The 21,819-nt window shown below is 35.2% G+C and overlaps 1 protein-coding gene and 1 pseudogene across 1 annotated transcript; one reads left to right on the top strand and one right to left on the bottom strand.

Annotated features, from left to right (window-relative positions):
* Positions 1-2,313: 2,313 nt before the first annotated feature.
* LOC145765949 (protocadherin beta-13-like) lies at positions 2,314-19,759 on the bottom strand. The gene is made up of 15 exons (XM_082577608.1): positions 19,750-19,759; positions 18,803-18,916; positions 17,175-17,311; positions 14,868-15,076; positions 14,204-14,346; positions 13,488-13,755; positions 12,203-12,380; positions 11,373-11,513; positions 10,750-10,920; positions 8,996-9,184; positions 7,648-7,866; positions 6,985-7,299; positions 5,803-5,914; positions 5,037-5,168; positions 2,314-4,603 (listed from the first exon to the last, which is right to left on the bottom strand). The coding sequence occupies exons 1-15, from the start codon at positions 19,757-19,759 to the stop codon at positions 4,239-4,241; spliced, it is 2,703 nt and encodes a 900-aa protein (XP_082433734.1). The 3' UTR covers positions 2,314-4,238.
* LOC145765951 (uncharacterized) lies at positions 9,386-10,088 on the top strand (annotated as a pseudogene).
* Positions 19,760-21,819: the final 2,060 nt, after the last annotated feature.

The raw sequence follows: 21,819 nt of genomic DNA, 5'->3' as shown, positions 1-21,819 counted from the left end.
TTTAGAGTAGGCTAAGCAGTTTAAATACATTAGTTAAATTTATACCACAACTATTTTTTCCCAAAGGCAAAGTATTCAATGAAAAAATAAAGATGTGGTTTATTAATCTCTTTGAGGAAGAGGAAGTCAGTTGTGCCGGGTTGATGAAACGTCGACATGCATGTGAGCAGTTGTGAGCAATCTCACAGTATCATGTGATGGTTTAGCACTTTAGCTTAAGCTCACCATAAAAACATAACAAACGATATTTTAAGTTGTGATTGCAAAATATAATTCGTAATCGAATGAAAGATGCTTGTTAGCCTTTTTGAAAAACATGTGGCGAGAAGATGTTGTTTATATTTCTTCTAATAAGCCTGACATAAAACTAAGCTAAATTTACCACCTGATAAAAGTTTCAAAACACTTTCTTACCAACCAAACTGAGCAGTTAAAGTTTTCAAAACCCCATGCCTTCTCCTTCAGTAATCCTCGCTCTTTGAAAGTACATGGCGATGGCTCATGGTGATATTTGCCCCGAGTTTCTGATAGTTGCAATAATATTTGAGATCGTCTGTTCTAACATCAATGCAACATTTGAATCTATTCAATCACTATAAAAGTGATGAAGTTTTCTTCTAGAATACTGATGAATGATTAAAGTTTAACAACTATCAATCTCATAAACTTGCAAAAACAACATTCGAAATATGCACCACTAACTTTATATTTGTTGTAACGTTGAATTACATTAGTTCGATAAACTTTAAGTGCTTAAAGAAGCTATTATGATTTATTGACGAACAGTTGTTTGGGTTAGTCGGCTAATGAAAAACATAAAGAATTTTCCAAATTCTAACGTCTCTCTATGAATTGGAACTGGGAGAAATACTGCTGCTGCCTGCAATGCTATTTTTTCAAATTGCTAAATACCACAGGGTGAAAAATACAGGCTACGATTCACAGCATCGCACATTCATCGGTGTTTTATTGTATAATAGCCTTACTTTTGTGTTTTTTCGATTGTTTATTGTGAGCCTTGGTGATTACGCAAAGGTTTTAAAAGTAGGCCTATTAAGCCCATGAAGGTTAAATGATAAAGCAGATCTCGAGTTTAATTTGAAAAGAGAATTGTGGTTGCCAAAAGCCAAAGATTTGTAGGTTGTTTTAAATCCACGTACAAATCGATTTTCCCATTGAACGAGGTCTTTTCGCTGGATTCAACTACTACAGGGGTGGCCACTGGCCAACCAGCCAGATGCCAAGAGCTTGATTTTTGTGTTTGCAAACCGCAGAGCCACACTCACATCATACACACGGGCAGTCGGGCACACACTAATATCGCCCTGTCTCTTATTCACTCAAGCATATAGGCTACCTTCGCTCAGCTGGATTTATTGTAAGTGTTGCGCACAAACACGAAAATAACATAAATTTAGCTCCAAATCAATTATTGTTATGCAATTATGCATGTCATCATACTTAGTGGAACTTTTAGCAATCCTTGTCTTGAACGGTCCCCTTGAAATTTGGTTTATATTTTGTTGCCAATGGAGAGAAGTTGTTCGCGTAAGGTGTCTCCAACTCCCGATGCTTTGATGTCTTGTGTTTTAAAGTAGAAAGCACAGACTCACAAACGTGTTGACTCGAACACTGACAGTAACTATGCAGTCTGTTTGACGTTGGGGTATTTTTTCCATCGGCATATTTCTAATAACTCAATGGTCCCTGTCCTCAAAACAGGTTTTAATTGATCTTCCTCACAAAGATCAGTCATATCCAACTCAGCCGTGGTCTCATCTGAAACCAGTGGGGCTTTCAAACAGTCCGTCACAGAATTAAACGGCTAGACGAGGAACGTAATTTGTGACCTTTTCTGTTGTGGATCAGAGGGATTTCAAGCAGTGTTGCATATCCAACGCTTCAGCTTATTCAGGGCAGTGGTGTAACCAAATCAAATATACAGGAGGTATAAATTTTAAACATCTCATGTTAAATTGTAAATCGTACCTAAACACTAACTAAACGATCATCGCTGTCCTTTGAAATTATTCATTTTTTTCGAAAATAACGCACAAAATACGAAACACTTGCTTCCTAAAGTTAATATAACCACTAATCAGGGCTCAACTGACAGTGGTTCGCTAGAAAGGCCACTTTTCTGTTGCAAGGATTTTAATTAAATTACCCCTTGCTGCGCCTTTACTTGTTTTGTGACATAATCAAATAACTAGCCATTCTTATTCAGTGCAATAGAAATCATTCTTTCAAATAACTGAAAATAGCTAAATGATGTATAGCCGAAAACGTTTCAAATCTTTATTGATCTTTTAGTATTGTTGCTTGGTTTCATGCTCGTGAAGTCCATATCACAACAAGTTAAAGAAAAAACTTAACTGGTAAAAAATGATCAAGCAAATGAAGTGCATCTTCTGTCAGGTGTCAAACCCACAACAATGCTTGATATGAACGACTAGGTTACATCTCTTGTAATGCAAAGGAATTTACTTTCACACGAGTCAGTTCAATTGTAGCCTACTGGTACAAAATGATGTCATTTTACACATTATGAATTTCTGCCTTTTGAGAACGTTTTTGTTTTGTTGTTTCTGACGACGAATAACATTCTATATAATTGAGCAAACCTGAAATTTTTTGTTAAAAAAACAAAACAATATCACCGATTTTACAATTATTTCGGAGTTGTTCTCAACAAGAAAATCGCTTGTTATGCTGTCACAAAGCGCACAGTGTAATGAGCTGACAGGCAAATCTACGTTGATTAAACAACAATAGACGTCAACTCAACGTAATAATACCGTTCAAGTCAACCTGGAAAGTCACAAAACAGCAAATAAGAAAAATAAATCATGGGAATTGCAAAATATGGCATCACAATGTAGTTTTCATTCAGCGATGAAACAATAATCTATTCTCAGCAAAAGCTGTCTTTTGTACATCCGTTTAACGTCGCCAAATGTTGAAACGCTGTAAAAAGTGCCGTTCGCAGGTTGGTTTTGAACTATCAACCGAGATTCAATGGGCTTTTGCTGCTTGGTTGTGCAGCAATTATATCTGCCTCATGTCATTTTGGGGCAGCAGAAAGCTCTATAAGCAGGTGAAAAAACACTGCTGTGCTTGGAACACCATTATTATTATAACTCGGCGGTGTTTGCGCCACTTAAATCAATTACAATGCAGTGAAAACGACAATCGGTGTTGACAGGCAAACTTCTTCTTCTGACAAAATTGATTAACTTGGCAAGAGGTAAAACAAATTCAAAGTTTAAATAATGAAAAATTAATGATTTCATTGCACAGTAAAGCACCGGGGCGTGATTGCAGCCAAAAGAGTGTCTTGTGTTACAACGACATGCGTTCAGGTGTCAGAAATCAACTTATGCATCAAGATAACAAACAGCTTGAAGTTTTCTGTTTGACATTTGACAAAGATAGTCATGATAGTAATAGGCAGCTGCTGGTGTCTTGAGAAGTCCGAATGTGCCTCGGAGTTCACGTCATATATTGTACAACGGTGGTTAAACACGTCGATGAGTATCGTCTTGTGAGGTCGATCACCGACCAGCACGATATTGCAGAAGATCCCAAATAAAATAAAAATAAAAAGTTGTAATTTTTAGATTGCTTCAACGTCGCCAAACATTGAAACAATGCACAAGTCTCCTTTTTGGCTAAAAAGAGATTACATTTCATAAATGTGGCCAGTGGGCCAATTTTAGTTACATTTTTCCTGTTTGAGACGCACCCACTGCTGCTATGTCTGCCAAGTCCCTACAGATGAAAGATTCTCATGCTTGTGCAACCTAAAATGCTATGTATGTGGACTTTTGTTCCGCAAAACAACAATGAAAGATACAAAGAGCTTACAGGACCAAAAGCTAATGATATTTCATTCACGCAAAACATGTATAAATGCGTCTCTCAATATAATAGACAAAATTGAAGAAATTTCTAACATTTTGCGGCTTTCGTGAATTTTCACTTAAAAATAACAAGCTGATATTTAAAGTAGGTCTAATAGTGACAGCACATAAACTAAAACCCAATGTCTGACAAAATGCGTTGATTTTTCGCAAATTGTTTGATCCAGAGATTTTTGCTTTGAAAAACCTTTAAAATCTTTCTTAAAACGGAAATATCAACATTTTTTCAACGTAGGCTGGTGGATGATTGGACTGTTTTTTAAAGCATGTAGCTCTGCGTTTTTTGGTTGTAATGTCAACATGTAAGTCTATGTATCATACAACTTCTGGCTCTGTTACGTAGCCAGTAGTGGTGCTGTCTGCTGATGACCCAATGCGATGTGAGCTGTCTTTTATCAATTGGCTTTCTTCAGTTTCTAATCGTCTATCCATATTTACAGAATCTAGATACACCGAAGGAATAAGCTTGGAATAAATGGAAGTAAGACTGGAACCATTGTAAGCTTGAGGCCAAAAAACTCGGACAGTCTTCGTTTCAGGAATTGGTTCCAAGTTGCTGGACTGGTCGCTACATTCTGTCCTTGAAGGAGGAAGAGATGTTGCTTCGGAAGAAGGACTGGGTGTGAAGCGCCTCTCAAGATTCAAAGATGCAAGATTGTTGAACACTGGTTGTGAGGAAGCTAAAAAAACAAAAGCGGTCAGTGTTGTATGGTATCTTTTCATTGGTCTACTCTTACTCGACCGAAAACTTATACATTATTGTCATAAACCGATAATAATAGACTTGCTTTCATACAAAGTGCAAATGCAGTTTTGAAATTATGTAAAACTATTCAACATTTGGTAGCTGTGTGTGTAAGACAAGAATAGCACTACACTATGGCACTGTTGCTCAAGTTAAAGGCTACTACACTGTGACCATGACTACAACATGTGTCATCACCTTTTCACCACTCAGTAAATCAGTTTTTTTTACTTTCATTAAAACTTTACGGACGTTGGGTAGCAGCTCGCAACGAGAACCCAAAAAAACGTTCATTCAAAACATAATCAAGGTAACACATTATTACAAAAATGGGTATTAGTAACAACATAATAAAATACAATCCACACCTTGTGGCATCCAGCATGTGTCGCTGTGACCATAACGTAAACAATTAGGACTGCAATTTTGTCCAAGGTTGTTATCGTGAAACACTTCGTCGAGAGGACCCCTTTCTTGCTCTCTGCTGAGCTGACGGTGATCTGCAAGAAAATGTAAATAACTTACCACCACGGTCAAATATTATGGAAATGCTTTTGCAACTTTTCACTCACAAGTCGTAAACAGAGATTTAAAAGAGATTCTGCTTTGCAGACTCACAATCATAAGCCTATTACTGTCAGCCTAGATAGCTTTGTTCGATAGCGAAGTGTGCTTGAGCAACGCATTTGAAATACTGCTCTCCATTCTGCGGTATCTATATTATAGTGGATGGAATAGCTCACAGGTAACAATACTAATCGGAAAGTTCACTTTGTCAATCTCGGTAACAGGCTCTATGTCAGTGGTTGAAAGCCTCTACAAGTACATATGCGAAACTGCCAGGAATAACTTTTCAGAGGCTTTCTCAGTCCGAGGATAAATATTCACACCAACCAATTATTATGCAGTAAACTACACTACTACAAAGTAACTAAACCAGCACAAAAGCGAGTGATATGGTATTGAGTTTGTACAAAATAAAAGTTGGTTTAATGTATTGTTATGTTCAGGATGTAAATTTGTTTTTCTGAGTAGCCTAACTAGTTATGAAACACCACCATCAAAGTTAAGCTGGTGATGTTTTAATTCAAATGTAGCACATAGTCGATTGGTAATGGCGGTATATGAACAAACCTTTCTCAAATGGACCATCTGGGCTGATGACATCCGGGTCACTGTCACCACGCCCGCTATCGCCATCATGTGGTCTAGCGCCAGACGGAACCACCAAGGCCGCTGGAGAAAGCTAGAAATAAAAAATAAAATAAAATTGGCAGAAGGAATAATAATGTTATTTGTAAAATCGACTAATGAAAACGTTCTTAAACCTATAGCTGATGATACAATAAAACGGTTAGAGACCATTAAACAATGTATGCCATATGCTTTCATTACTGCATAGTAAGAACTATATTCTTCATCAGTCCACTTACCATTTTATATTTAGGCCTATAGGTATTTCTTAAGTAAAATAAACGATTATTCAATATAAACCTTCGTCTGGCAGTCTGTGATGGTTAGGTAATCAGATAGAAAGTATTTTACATTCACATTCTGTAGCCGTAAGCCATGGCCACCTGGAGATGCGCCTGATTTGTCACATTTTGCAGATTTTGATTACAGCTACTGCTAGTGCTTGATTGACATTTTTTGAGATGTTTTTACTTTTTGAGGTTTCCTAATGACATAAAACTTTTTTGTTGCCTTGGGGAAGCAGTAGCAAATGAGAAAAAGTAATTTGAAAAACGCAAAATCAGACTGTTATTGAAAATTAACAGTCTGACTAAAATCTTCGAAATCAATTTTTTTTTGGTTTTCAACATGTGAGAATGTTAAAACCTATTGTGTCGTCTGGAGAAAAGAATAAAGAAAGCGTAAAAATCTAATTTAAAACAAAAATTATTTAAACGTTCGCCCAAAGTTAAAAAAACCTGAAAATTTCTGCAAAATGTGACAAATCAGGCCGTATCTTTAGGTGGCCATGCGTAAGCGTATTAACCCATACATTTCGACTGGGCCTTTGAAGAGCAAACTGTTGAGCTGCTTTCTACTGGTCTATCTACAGCACAAGAATTTAATTCATTCAATGGAAACCTCAACTGTAAAGAAAACTAACGAATCAAAACATTAATTTGTCAAAACTTGTTAGTACAGTAGCAAAATGGGCACGCAAAGCAAATTATTTTGTATTTATTATAATATCATTCTTCATCACAACATAATTGTGCGTGAGTAACGTAAATACAAAAATAATAAATGATTTGTAATGTATGTTTGTAGGAAATTTTAAAATCATGTTTTCCGCAAAGAACTAACCTTTCTTCCATCTAAGCTTCCAGTTTGTGACGGGCTTGTTGCTGAGCTCATTTTTGGTAACGTCAGAAATTGATGCGTCACCATGACGTCACTTCTTGACAAGTTGGTGACATCAGTGGTAGTAGAACCATTAGTTAGGGAATGATATCGCTGGTTGTGGGACGATTGACACCAAACTTTATCTTCCTTTGCAATACTTCCATCTCGCGATGAGGTTTTGGTAGGAGTGCTAGTCCGCACATTGGTGCTATAAACGTCAGTCATTGCTGAAGAGGGGTGAGCAGAGATTTCTTTGCATTGAAGCGATACTAAAGTCTGTAAGTAAATAGGCTAAGTGTTATAGAAAACAATGTAAAGTATATGGTTTTGAAATGAAGAAAAAAAACTTTTGCAATTTTATGTCATAAATTGACTATGATAGGCCATGCAAGGTTTATTTTAAGATGAGTAAAAACTACTGTAACAAAGCCATACCAGTTAAGCTGTAATCAAACCGGTTTGCAGCAAAATCATGCTATTAAGTATCATATCACATGATATCAGTTTCAAAGATGCGAGGCTTGATTAAAATTGATGAAAAAGGCTTTTGGCATTTCAAAAAGATGAAAAATTTATCTTAGCAGGTTAAAATTTAAAAAAGAAGGCTGCTTAACCCCGACTTACCTTTTCTCGTTTCTTGCGCTTGAAAATAACCACAATAATTACTACAACAAGCAGCAAGATTGTTGCAACAACCGACGCAATTATAATGTACAAGAGAGGAGGACCAATAACGCCACTGTGCGAGTCTCTTAAATTAGCAGAGGGCAACACAGCTTTGTCAGTGACAACAATATTAATGGTACGCTGCGTTTTCATCGGAGATGAGCCACTGTCCTGTGCCTGAAGAGATATCAAAATAAGAGTTATTAGGTTTAAAAGCGCATTGGTATTAAAATATAGCCTAAATTGTATGCATGTTAAGCATGTTACGTAAGTACGTTAAGTATGTTAAGTATACATTGTTAAGTATGTAAAACTTGATAACGTTCCTCGGCTTCGTATGCCTATAGTTCAACAAGACAAACTCTCTACCGAAGCTCTAAATTATATCATGATTATTTTGAAAGGTACTTAGAAATAAATTTGTACATTGCAAGCTCAGACTAAATATTTTCAAGATGTGTTAAACGTAAATGGGGCATAAACACATTTTTATTTATTCACTTTCGCGTTTTATTCTCAATTGCATAACAACCAGAAAAATTTGTCGCCAAAGCATTTGTTAAGCTCCAGCGTGAAATGCAAACGCAGTGGTCTTAGTTCTGCTTCCTGTCGTTTCTATTAGACAGCATTTATTTTAACATGTCGAGTTATTCTTAATCAGGAATAAAATGTCTTAAAAAGCGCTTTTTTTTCAGTCACTGGAACAGTTATATCCTTGTTTTTGAGGTTGTTGACTGTTTACCTCTTTTTACAATAGCCCAATCTTCAAAATTACTTTTCCTACGCGCTGCTCTTTTGAGAAGCTCATAAAAAACTCTCGAAAACGATTCATCAATACACAAAATTTTAAGTAGAACAGGCTATAACTGATATAAAAGAAGTATAAACATCTTGATAAACCAAGTTGGCCTTTTGACAACATAATGAAAACAGCATATAGAAGTAAATACTCGAATACTGCATGTGGTACCAGTGGCGGATTAAAAATAAAGTTTTTGGGAGTGCACCGAAATTTCAACAAGTAAAAATTAAAAAAGACATCAGGAAGACTTGAAAACCGAGAAACCAAGTAGTCTTTTAATCATCTGGGGACTTTCCACTAGAAAAAAATTGGAAATTTTACTTTGTTTTGATTGTCTCCCTTGATCTACCGTTATGTGGTGCATGCATAGTATTATTTTTTATTGTTTCTATTTATTAAAGTACAAACAGCTTGCTCATGTCTTGACTCTTGTAATAGAATAAATATCTCTACCAAATCAACATAGCTCATTTGAACTTATCTGTTATCAAGCTCTGGTCGTACCTGGATAACTATAACATGCTGTCCTAACGTCTTGGATAGGTCAGAATGGCTTCTGTTCAGTCGTAACTCTCCGGATTTGGAGTCAACCATGAAGAGTGATGTATTGACATAGCTGGTTTGTTTTATTCCATCTTCAGATATTAACTTATAGCGGACTTTATTGTTGTTGCCTTCATCATAGTCGATGGCCTAAGAAAATTTTGTTTTCACAATAAGACCATTTTTTTGCATTTTGGATTGTATACATTAAATATTGTAACCTGTAGTGTAATTTTTTATTAACAAGTGCTTGTAATTTTTATCAAAAGTGCTTGTAATTTTTATATATCATTTACTTGCTTTTATTTATTTACATTTATTTATTTGTTTTTATTGCTTTATTTACCGTTGATGTGCTTTTGTTACTATTTTTTATCCAGTAAAGCAAACATTTGTGTGTTTGAAAATAAAGCTACCACAAACAGATACACAGAAAATGAATGGGATACAATCGCATTATTCAAACAATACAAAAAACTAACAAAAAACAGAATAAAATGTACAAATGAGGTATTGGCAGTCAATGTTATGGATCCCTGCTGTGCAATATGTGGCAAGAGAGTAATGAGCAATTCTATTTAGTGTATTAAATGCAAGTATTGGGTGCACAAGAGATGTTCAGGCATTCATAGAGGGTTGATGAGTGGGATGCTTTTTGAGTGTAGAAGATGTGGGGGTATGGGGTATAGTAGCTGATGAAACGTACAAGAATCATGGGCTATTGGGCTACTATGAGATAGAAGTTGTTACGGAGTTCCGCTATCTTGGAGATATATTAGAAATAGATGATTGCACCAGCAGAGCAGTGACGGCTAGGATACGTGCGGGTTGGAAAAAGTTTAAAGAGTTGTCAGGCACACTTTGTGGCAGAATGTTTTCTCGCAGATTGAAAGGAAGGTTTTACAAAGCGTGTGTAAGAAGCGTGATGTGTTATGAAAGTGAATGCTTGGCAATGAAGAGGGCAGATATTAGGAGAATGCCAACGACAGAAATGAGGATGGTTCGTATGATGACACTTCTCGACAAAATTAAAAATGATATCTTGCGAGAGTAGACTGATGTTGAGAAAATTGAAGAGTATTTGTCTGGTCATCGTCCGAGATGGGTTGGACATCTTGAACGAATGATTGAGAACAAGCTAACAAAGTGAGTCTGGAATAGCCTAATGTAGTGACAGAAAAAAAATGAGAAAAGGAAGACCAAAGGAAAAGTGGGATGACACCTTGAAAGATGACATGAACAAAAAAACCCTGAAAATTGAATAATTACGAATGATATCAAACAACTACAAAATGTGTCACATTTACAAACTAACAAGCTGAGTATAAGAACTTTTGAAAAAAATCGAAAATACGAAAGCTGCAAGGACTATACTGTGGCAAGATATTTTTCAGAGCATTATCATAAGACAAAGGTAGCATTGTGAAATACAAACGAGCGGTAAAAATATCAAGAAACTCATCTAAACGACAATATAAACAAGAAACAAAGGTCATTTAATATACGTTGAGCAAAAATGATGCCTTTCCAGCGTACAACTGATTGTTGACCTAAGGATTGCGTCGTTTCATTTGTAGTGCTTTTTTCGGTTTCGAAATACTTTTAAGCAATACAAAATAGAATTTTAAAATGTGTTGGTGTCAAAAATTAAGTTTCTCGCTTTATTACAACTGTTTAAATAGTATTTGAATTTAACTTTTTTTGCTGTAGCCTACCTTGATTTTTAAAATGAGATGATCTCTCAAGATCGTAGCATATACTGTTGCCCCATCTCTTTCAGGGGTGACGAACACAGGGGCGTTGTCATTGGTGTCAGTTACCCGCACGAGCAGATGGCTTTGAGTAGTAAGCGATGGATTGCCCCCATCTGTTGCGGCCACAGTGACCTAAAAAGCAATTATTTTTGTTATAAAAGTAAGAACGTACTATGCATAAAAACGACACAACTCGGTGCATAAAATTATCTTCGAAATCCTGGCAAATTAAACGTAGGCTACATTCTTCCTCCACCCATCGAGAGCACTTTGCTGTCTTGGTAAAACACTTGAAGGCATGCTTTATGATGGGCACAAAAACTGATTACTTTGCCTTCTTGTCTACTCAATGTGAATCTTTTTCCACCATGCACTAATCTGGATACCACAATATCAATGGAACCAATTGTTACAATAATTATTCTCTTGCTCTAGACTTAAAAATAAAAATCAATACAAAGGGGAATTCAGTCCACAAAAAATTTTTCTTAGTTCTATGCAACTAAGCTTACAGTTTATGCATCGAACACCTTTTTAAGATGTACACTAAAAAAGATCTATTTTAAGTCATGTTCAAATCTTACCATCCACGAACTTCTTAATTCTCTATCCAAAGGGCTCATAAATAAAACAACCCCTGTTTGGGGGTCGACGGAGAAGAGGTTTGATTCTTGAGATATAGAATATGTGATATCTCCGTTTCTTGACGGAACAATGCCTTTGAGCTGTAAAATTAGAGGCCAAAACATCACTGACAGAACTCTATGAACATGTGCTATAAAAATAATGTTATTTTAATCAATTATTTAAATTTGATAATACTTGGATACCGAAATGACGCCATGTTGATTTTAAATTTCTTGTTAGTGTAAGATCAGTTGTTCTGATAGAGAAATGTTGTGCGGTTGTACTGTCCGTAAAATGTAATTGCTTTTTGTTTGTTTTTCTGACTTATTTGGTTTAGCTGTACCAAGTATGGTAAATATCTAACGTAAAGCCTTTTGAGAAAAATATATAAGAATTTTGCGAAATATAAGCACATCCAACTGGCAGCATCAGGCTAAAACAGGTCGTTAATATCTACATTATGGTATAAGCATTTTGTTTCCTATAAAATAAGTAAATGTAAAACTAAAATCACAAAATTTAATCGTAAAAGTACATGGTAAGTTTGATCTTGGGTGGCCTCTAATATTTCTGTAGCCACAAGCCCCTCGAAGAATTATTAATCCTTCTCACCATTTAAACTGCTAAGAGTGATCATCAACAAAATTTTGGAAAATTACTCTTAATTTTACAAAACTTAGTGCTTGCTTTAGTACTTTTCATAAAATCGATGCATTTAAAGCTTTTCACAGATTTCCAAGTTTATTTTAAGGTTTGAAACGACTATTCAAAGCAAAGGTTATGCTACCTCGTCTAGTTGAAGCGCTGAGGGATTGAAAGCGTCCAAGTCTGTTGCTTTGATAGTTGCAATGGCTGTCCCAACTTTTGTGCTCTCGGATACAGACACATTGTATAGAGGAGTATCAAACACAGGCGGATTGTCATTTACATCTAAAACAACTACATTGACGTCTTTGCTCGTTGATCTGTAAAAAAGCTTTTTATTAGATGGCTCGCTATTTGCTGGTCAGTGTATTGAACGCTTTAACAAAAAGCAAATAACGTCTGTAGACGTTGAATCAATGTAAAAAAGACTTATTTGTTGACTGGAAAGTTTGCAGGCCATTTGATATAGTATATTAAGACACATTCTGCTTCCAGATCAAATTTGACAACGAGGGAAAACTTTGAACAATATAGAACTATGAAACTGTTTAAAAGTGTGTGATGGCAGGTGGTTGCCAGAGAATTATGATGACATAAATATAGAACTTTATATTATCTCAAAGGCGTGTTATTACGTATTTTTTGATGTAGCCCTCTCCAGAACAATGAAGAAAGCAGGTTGCGGACTAAGATTTTTCGCTGTTAGTGTGTTAGTGTTAGTTAGTTGCCGCTAGCCACAAGGATTTAAACAAATGGGAAAAGGTGACGAAACCTTGCAAAGCATATAAGTCACAATCAATATGAATAGCCCCGTGGCAGGCTACATTATTGTCAGCGGAAAGTTGCTCATTGTAGCTCGAAGCAGCAGGTTTTTATCTGACTCTCTTCAGGAGCTATCGTCAGAAAAATCAGCTTATAATAGTGGTGAAGATTTATAGTAGAAGAACAATGAAATGTAAAATTTGGCTAATCAGAATAATTCAAAATTAACGAAGAAATTTTAAGGCATATATGAATTCTTTTTGGCGGTATAAAATTGGATGGAGAGTTTTTATAAAGATTGCTTTCAGTGCTGCGAAATCGAACGAGGAACGGCCTTTAGCAAGAACTGAAAACATTTCTAGTCTAAAGTTTAAAGTACATTCTTCTTCATCCAGCAGGTGTTGTCCTATTACAGAGTCACTAAAGATGCTTTTATCATTTACAGTTTTGCGAGCACGATTTGGTTGATTTTTGTTGTATTGTTTCTTTCTCTAATCATTTTCGGGACATGTTTGATTCGTTCCTCCAAGCGTTAAACGTATCGGCTACTGTACGTGTAAGATAGAAACAATTGCGGCATACGTGAACAGGTGTAAAAATAATAAACAGCACATGTTTGGTTGCCGTGTGTAAAGAAGAAGATGAAAATATCCTTCAGAACTTACTTTGGCTCAGACCCTTCATCAGTTGCTGTTATGATGACTTTGTAACGATTTTGAGTCTCAGCATCCAACTCTTTGTTTACTCCGATAAATCCATTGGCATCCAAGGTGAACGTCTCGGTACTATCTACATGCACTCCTTTACTACTATTCCCATATGGGATGCTGCTTTTTATTTTCAGAGACACTTTCCCTCTTCGTCCTTGGTCGCTATCTACAGCGCTAACGTAAGCAAAGAAACTCGCTTTGGAAATAGATTCTGGGATGTAAACTGAAAAAAAAAATATATAAATATTTTAATTGCACTGCAGTATGAATTAGACATCTAGTAATTTACAGGGGTGCCTGAAGTCCTGTTAGTGTGGCTCGAATTTGTCTATTGCCGACTCTTCGGAGCAGCAGTATACTGTACTTAAATAACTTTTGCCCTTGAATTTCGGTTGCTTTAAGTTTGCAGTCTAGATAGGCCCAGTTGGGAGCGTAAAACGTTTTTTCATGGGCCGCATGTGGCCCGTGGAATGTACTTTGAGCACTTCTGAGTTCAAGAAAATACAAATATTTTGAAAGCACAATTTACGTTTTGTCATCAATCTTAAAGCTAAAAAAAATGCTCATCTATCACATTATCTTAACATCTTGATATGAATATTTTTATCAACATCTATACCTACTCTTAAAAAAAACAAAAAAACACTATTAATGTAACAGTAGTCTTATACCAGTGTTGCCCTCGGCGTGCTCTATGTAGCTGATTGTTACTATTGGTGCATTGTCATTGACGTCACCGATGTAAACAACCAATCGGGTGCGGCCAATCCTTCTTGGTTTTCCCAAATCTCTCGCTTCGATGAATATCTTTAACCTGCGGTGCAAAATGAAATGAAATTAATTGTTTTCACTGTTAAGATGTAGTTAAGATGTAGTGCAATTGCAAAAGGTCTTGAAATACTATTTTAGATTGGTGGTTGCAAGCTTGCTTGTTTCTGTGGAAAAACGGTAAAAAACAATAAGCAATGGAAGGTCCGCGTAGTTTTTTTCTTTTTGTTTTTTACAGTTTTCCACTAACAAGGCAAGCTTGCAACCACCAACCTAAAATAATATTTCAGGGTCTACCGCAACATAAAAGAGTAGATGTTTTAGGTAGCTACCGAATTAATTCACATACTGTATCTTTAATGTGTGTGCATCAATTTAATATTTTAAACTTTAATTTTTTACTCATAAAGAAATAATCATATGACTGCGTCAATTCAACAACTTCTCAAACATCACACAGTGATTAATTTTCCATTTTGTCCTTTGAAGTTACTGTACAGTACATTTGAAATATACTGATAGTTTTTCACAGAATGTGGTTCGCAACAAAATAACGCAACTGCTTACTCGTCAAAAGATTCGCGATCCAAAGGCTTTATCAGCGTTATTTTTCCTGAGATTTTGTTTATAGAAACTATCGACGCGGTGATATGCTTGTTGGCCCCGGCAAGATAATATTGAACTTTTCCTGCCAATCCTGAGTCTGCATCATGAGCCTGGACACTGGCTATAACCTGCCCCGTCTCCACGTTTTCTCTGCAAGACACAGAGTACTCCTGGAAAAAATACATGATTTAATTTACTTACTTTTAATTGTTAAAAAATAGAGTCCCAATATACACTAGCGTACGCCTATATCCAAAGGTTGACTTATTAGAGAAATAGGGGTGACCTCTTGGAAAGAAAATGATACTTGATAACAATTGTTTGTGTTTATACACAGCACATTATTTATCGAAAAGATTCGTTGCTTTCAAGACTTTATGACAAGACAAACAGTTGTAGCTCACTCCATATAAAGACGCACCTGAGTAGGCTATACTATTATCCCAACTACTGCACGTTACATTCTCTCGTTATTGGGCGCTAAGTATGAACGCAATTTAGTTCCATTGTTTTGTCATTTTGAGATAGTGCTGCGGTTAGTGACGTGTTGCTTATAGTTGCGTGAAAATCACAACATTTGCACAAAAATGTTTAGCTTCGCCCGGCTACTCATCCATACCTTTGATCATCGCATATGGCGTATGAGTGCTTGTCCATACAACCATGACATCACAATGAAGACATTACCCATTCAAGATAAAAATAATCTTTATTTTGATCACAATTATTGAAATCATTCGACGCCGTCGATTGCTCATATACACATACTGTTATGATTACATCAGCATCACTATTGATGATCATGTAGATCAAGGGGTTCTTAAACGTTTTGGACTGTGCCCCCCTGGACGTCACTTGTAAAATTTTGTGCCACCCCTTTTTAGTTTAAGTTACATTATTATGATTAGTGTTATTTTTATTTTATTTTTACCAGACCAACAGGTCCATATTTACTTCCAAACACGCAAAAAAGAAAAATATACAAACAATACATTCAATAATAATAATACAAAAACGTAGTTAACAGCCAATGCTGTTGTCTGTTAATCAATTTCTAATTTAAAATCAAATGAAGGTCAAATTACAAAAATTTTAAATGTTTTGGATTTTAAAGCAAACAAAGTTTATTTTCTATTTTTCATCATGCATCAATCACAAGATTAAGTGAAACAAAATCTACTGTTCATCGCATAAATGTAAAGGGTGAAGCTGTTTTTTTTTTAAGTCAGCGGTATAATTCGTGGCTTAGGTGAAGACAATGGTCACCGCATGTCAGGTTTACAGTTGAGTTTCTTCCGAGCTTGTGTCTTCATACTTCAACATCATCATCATGACGTGCCGTCTCCGATCCGAAGGTTGGCTGTCATTTTCTTCCACATGTCACGTTCTTCCGGTGCTCGTTTTGCTTCTCCGATGCTTGACAAGTCAGCCCACTGTTTTACATCATCTCCCAAAATTGGTCTCCTTCTTCCCTTGCACCTCTTTCCTTCCACCATGCCTTCGATAACCAATTGATGTAGCTGTTCTGCTGATCCTCTCAAAATAAGTCCGCGAATTTTATCTTTTGTGTTCCTAAGTTGTTTGCCCATCTTTCTTGCACTCCAATTCTTTTTCTAATTGCTTTGTTTGAAATGTGTTGTTTGTATGATACCGTTAGTATTCTTCTGTAGCACCAGATTTGAAAAGCATTAATCTTTTTATAAATTTCTTTGCTGTAGGTCCAGCTTTCACTTTCCTATGACAATGACATAACTGGTTTGATGTAACAAGATAGAAGTCTCAGTTTTAATTGTAAATCTATATCTCTTCTTAAAAATTCCTTGCATTTCCAAAATGACTCTTTTGCTTGACCGATTCTTCTTTTTACATCATTGGTGCATCTTTCATCTTGTGGTGACCTGATCCACTTGTTTTCCTTCCAGCTTAATTTTATTTTTTTATTTTCGTTGCTTTTTCCTATCAACATTGTCTTTGTTTTCTTCGAATTTAATTTCATTCCGTATTTTTTGCTGATTTCATTGATTTTGTCCATAGTTTCTTGCAGTTTTTTTTCTGTATCAGTGAGATTGACAGTGTCATCTGCGTATCTTATGTTGCTTACTACTTAACCGTTGAATTTAAGAACCACTTATGTAGGTGATCGCCATAGAATAAACTTTAAATATCGAAAAGTAAAAACATTAATGTCTGGTAACAAATGGTGGTAAAATGATGTAAAAACTATTCTTGAAGAGGTAAAAACTAATTATTGATATTTAACCTCCCCACCTTTTGGTCAAATATAGGAACGTTGTCGTTTTCGTCCTTTACTCTTATCTGAAGAGGTATGTGACTCATCCTTGCGGTAGGTTGTCCGTTGTCGTTTGCAGAAAGTGAAAGACTGTAAAAGGACTTGCTTTCGTAATCTATAAAATAAAAATAAACGTAATTTTGGAACATTAAAACATAAAAACTTCTTTTCTTTTATAAATTTTTGTAACAAGAAAAATTATTGCATGTAAACAAACAGTCTACAAATTGCCAGTAAACAGTCTGTGTACATAATACCAAGACAGCGAGAAAGAAATAAGATCAATTGATTGAATGAGATCAATTGATTCAGCTCGTGGACTGAATCAGTTGTGATCAGTTCTTCGTAGTACGGTACTGTACCCAATGGTCTAGCACAGGAGAGTGCAAACCGTGGCCTACGAGTCAAATGTGGCCCTCGAGCTAGACCCTAGACAATTTTCATTTATGCCTCGAGCTTGGAACGTTCAGTAAACATTATTTTTTGTTTGGCAACCCGACAACTTCAACCACTGGGAAATTAGACTAGCTAGGCTTGAGGTAGCTGCGTGGTCATTTATTTAGTGCACATTCGTCTTAACATAGTGAACAATAGATATTTCCAGTGAACTCAAGTACGGGTACTTAACAGTACAGTAGTATTGTTTCTTTGAAGGATATAGCCTAGTTGTGACATTGCTGATGGTAGGCTATGTGACCGCACTTTGCTTACGTTGAGGCTACTTATGTATTTTATATAGTCTATGTGGAACACAGTTGTGGGCGCAGAACAGGTTGGTTATGTGTATTTAGGCCGGCAGTGCTACAAGTTTGCACACCCCTGGTCTAGCAGACTAGCATGCAGAATTGCAAAGGATCTGTCAGCGTAGAAACAGAAAGGTTGTACAAAAAATGCAATAAAACAATTCTTTTGTAAACTTTACAATGCTAACTCAAAGAGGTTTTTTTTCAATTAACCTTATCTTGTGTATGGCTTAGTAATTTGTAGCAGGCCTATGTAAGCTTATCAGACAGAAGCAATTTATATCGTTATTGTAACAATATTGTGAATTGTTTTGTGAAATAAATTATTGAAAAGACATTGTCGTAAGTTTAATAGAAAAAACTTATTAACTAAGTCTAACCTGAAGTCAACTTGGTTATTCAAGTGTGACTGTGTTCGCCTAATAAATTACACCAAATATTTCCGGGCCTCGTAAAAGACGCGGCCAAGTTTTATGAATCGGATTTAGTAAATTCCACTGTCTTCACTAGCGGTAAGGCACTCGTAAATCGTGAGCTAAGATTGGATTGTTTTGCAATTCTGTCAGCGACATTCTCACGGTAAAAAAGTTTAAGCTATGATACGCATGACTAGAGATAACCCCTAAGAATTCTGGCTTGACATTCGGTGTCCAATGACAGAGCCTACACAAGCGCTGAGAACACTCAACCTACCATGCAAAAGTGATTACTTTAACGGCAAAATTAACGTAAAAATGTGTTAATTTTTTAATCGATGTACAACAATCCGAAAATGCGTTTAGCTTCAAAATCATTCATCGCGTTTAGACTTTACCAAAAGGACATTGATTCAACGTTATATAAACAAAAAAACAAAAACTTACTCAAACTTTGTCGGACTTGAACCTGTAAATGTGATGTGCCTGTTTCGTCTTTGTATTGCGTCACTTTGAAATAATCGTTTGGGATCAATGAATATGTGATGGAAGAGTTATTGCCTGAAGAAGAAGCAAATATCAAAACCTATCTTTAGCTAATACTGTCATTTAGTTTCCTGAACATAACAGAGAATTTCAATGCCAAGTCATTGTCGTTTTGATTGTTTAAAAAGTTTTAAAGTTGAAGCTTATTTCTATTATATCGTAGAAAACCACTGATAAAAGTAGATCTCTTTGTGATTGAATTGGTTCCTTCGACATAAAAATCTTTTTCATTTTATTGTTCTCGTACCGTATTGGATTTGGATTTCATTTTGAGCGTTTAGACGTCACAAACATTTTTTTCTTTTTTGAGGGGAATTATATTTTATCATCGCAATTCGAAAGGAAGCGAGACAAAGTTTTGCAATGAAAAATACAAATAAGAAAAACAGTAAAAATAATACACAAACACTTTGCGTCAAACCTAGCTAAAGGTTGTCGAAATTAGAGAAATATCTACAGCCACCCGCAAGCAAAAATTACCAATAAATAATACGTAAGGTAGCCTAACAGAAACTATTCAGCATCACTGGGAATAAGATCGAAATCTAATAATTGAAATTATGTTCAAACCTATTATTTCAATTGTACCGTTAATGTATTCATTTTACTCAAAACAACCTCACATAACAACAGTTTTCTTTTTGAAAGGATAAGTTCTCTAGAGGTTCTAAGTCTAGGGTCTAGAAATATTAAAAATTAAGAGACAGAAATAAACACCGATAGCAATCTTTCTTTATATGCCATAAAAAGGATTGGTTGGAAATATTACAACCAATTACAATTAATAAGATTCCAACGATGCGGACCAAACAATAGAATGGGCTGGAGCATGGCTGGAGTCATTCTACCTGTATCCATGTCGCTTGCTTTGTACTTATCCAAGTTGATAGTATCTCCCACTCTTGCTCCTTCGCTAATGTTGACAAGGATGAAGTTCACAGGGAAGATGGGAGGATGTTCATTAATATTTAAAATCTCAACATCTAACTTAATCAGACGGAAGCGACGCTTCACAAAAATCTGGAAGAAAACACAGTTTTTCAAAATTTGACGAGGTCTAATAATGTATTTTCAGGCATTCAACATCAAACTTTTTAGGTTTAATTTAAAATTAAGATGCACCAGAGATTGCTTACATTTATAGCACTGAAGATGAAGACAGTATAATTTTCAAAAAGTTTGCTAAACATTTTGGGCTCTTTATTTTTTATTAGATTTACTAGGCGTTCCAACCATTTTGCTCACAACACATCAATATTGCAGTCTTTAAAAATTTCTTAATGTTTACAAGAACTAACCTTCAAAAGTGTGTGTGAATAATATTAATTTCTTGCTAAGTTGAATGGGTGGTAAAATAAATCCAGTAATTTATGTCAATTTTTTAATTGGTCGGTTTGTATTTGCCATTTGTGACAAAGTTTTTGTCGGATTGAATGTATTAAATCTTACAACAACAAAAAACAAGAGATTTTTTCAGCAGGACATTCATTGTCATTCCTGTTACTTGGCATTCAAACAACATTTTACCTTCACTCTCATTTTAAATCACCTGAACATTTATTAAACATTGATCCCAATTTCCACAAATTTCCTCTCGATCCACAGTTTGTTGCAATGATACAGTTCCACTATCCTCATCCAGTGTGAACCACTGAGGATGTCGACTTGATCTCTCTATTTTTCTTGTTTTCAACTTTTGACTTAACAATTGGAAATTCTTTTTTGAGCCTGGTGTTATTTTTAAATCCAAGAAATCGGACAATTCCGCCACGATAGTTCCTGAAAAAAATTATTAAAGTTATGGTATTCCAAAAAAAAAAAGCTTTCATATTTTAAATAGCATATTTATATTTTATGATAGGTTCATATTTAAAATTAAATAAATAGCATATATATATTATATAAAATAAATGAGCATATTTATATTTTAAGATAGGTTCATATTTAAAATTAACCAAGCAAAAACAGGCATGTAGAAACGTTTTACTGTTTTTTCAAACACTGTAACTCACCACCAGCATGTAAGGGAAGTAGAAGTTTACTTATGAGCTTCTGGTGAGTAGTGGGAGAGGATTGCCAGAACCCCCAAACAGTTTCCGCTGGCGCTAGAGAGCAGGATATTACGTATTTCCGGTCGGTTTCCGGTTTGATCAAAATTTTATAAGGGATTTTTTAAGGGGAATTTTTTTATGAATAATTACACCGTTTAAACTTGACATTTGAATTAACATATAAATTTAATTTCAAGATAATAATAACTAAAATTTATAATATTATGATGAATAGTTTTGTTAAAAATTATGATAATGTTTAGTTTAAAGTACCTTATCAATACTTAATTAATTCTGCTTGTGATTTAATGTGACTTATTCTTAGCTTAGTTGTTGGTTTGTAGTTCAAACACACGTTTTAATTTTTTCACATTAAAACAATCTTTTTTTTTTCATATAAACATAAGTCTTAAATGTTCCTAAAGTATATTGGAAAATCATAAAGGTTTAATATGCTATATCAACCTATACTGTACATATTAACATTTTCTTGCTGTGGATGTACGAACTCAGCCTGCTTCCTGTTTAATGATATGTTCAGAATAGCCTAGCAAGCAGCTGGTGCAATGCACTCTTAGCCAGTTAACATTATCCAGTTTTTCTTGTGTTGTTAGATTGTCAGAGTATGTTAGTAAAGTTTAGATGTATTAATTTGTACTGAAATATGTTAGCAAAGTTTAATATTGAGTTGGATATGGAATAATTAAAGCTGAAACATAGCCCCAAGTTGATTTCAATTAGATGTTAAATCTGCTTGTAACCTTTTACAGAGCTTAATTACATTTTTTTTTAAAAGCAAGGAAACAACCTATGTTTGCGGTTATTTAACGTTACAGGATACCTTTGTGTCATCGCTTCTGTTTCATG

Source organism: Aplidium turbinatum, chromosome 3, assembly GCF_918807975.1.
Source record: "Aplidium turbinatum chromosome 3, kaAplTurb1.1, whole genome shotgun sequence".
Classification (NCBI taxonomy): domain Eukaryota; kingdom Metazoa; phylum Chordata; class Ascidiacea; order Aplousobranchia; family Polyclinidae; genus Aplidium; species Aplidium turbinatum.
This window is presented reverse-complemented; position numbering and strand designations above follow the sequence as displayed.

What these genes read in the sequence shown, in the direction of transcription:
- LOC145765949 (XM_082577608.1), bottom strand. An exon ending in GATGAAGGGTCTGAGCCAAA is followed by an intron (nt 12,381 to 13,487) that starts GTAAGTTCTGAA and finishes GCTTTTTTACAG; the next exon opens with ATCAACGAGCAAAGACGTCA. An exon ending in AGCGCAAGAAACGAGAAAAG is followed by an intron (nt 7,300 to 7,647) that starts GTAAGTCGGGGT and finishes ATTTACTTACAG; the next exon opens with ACTTTAGTATCGCTTCAATG.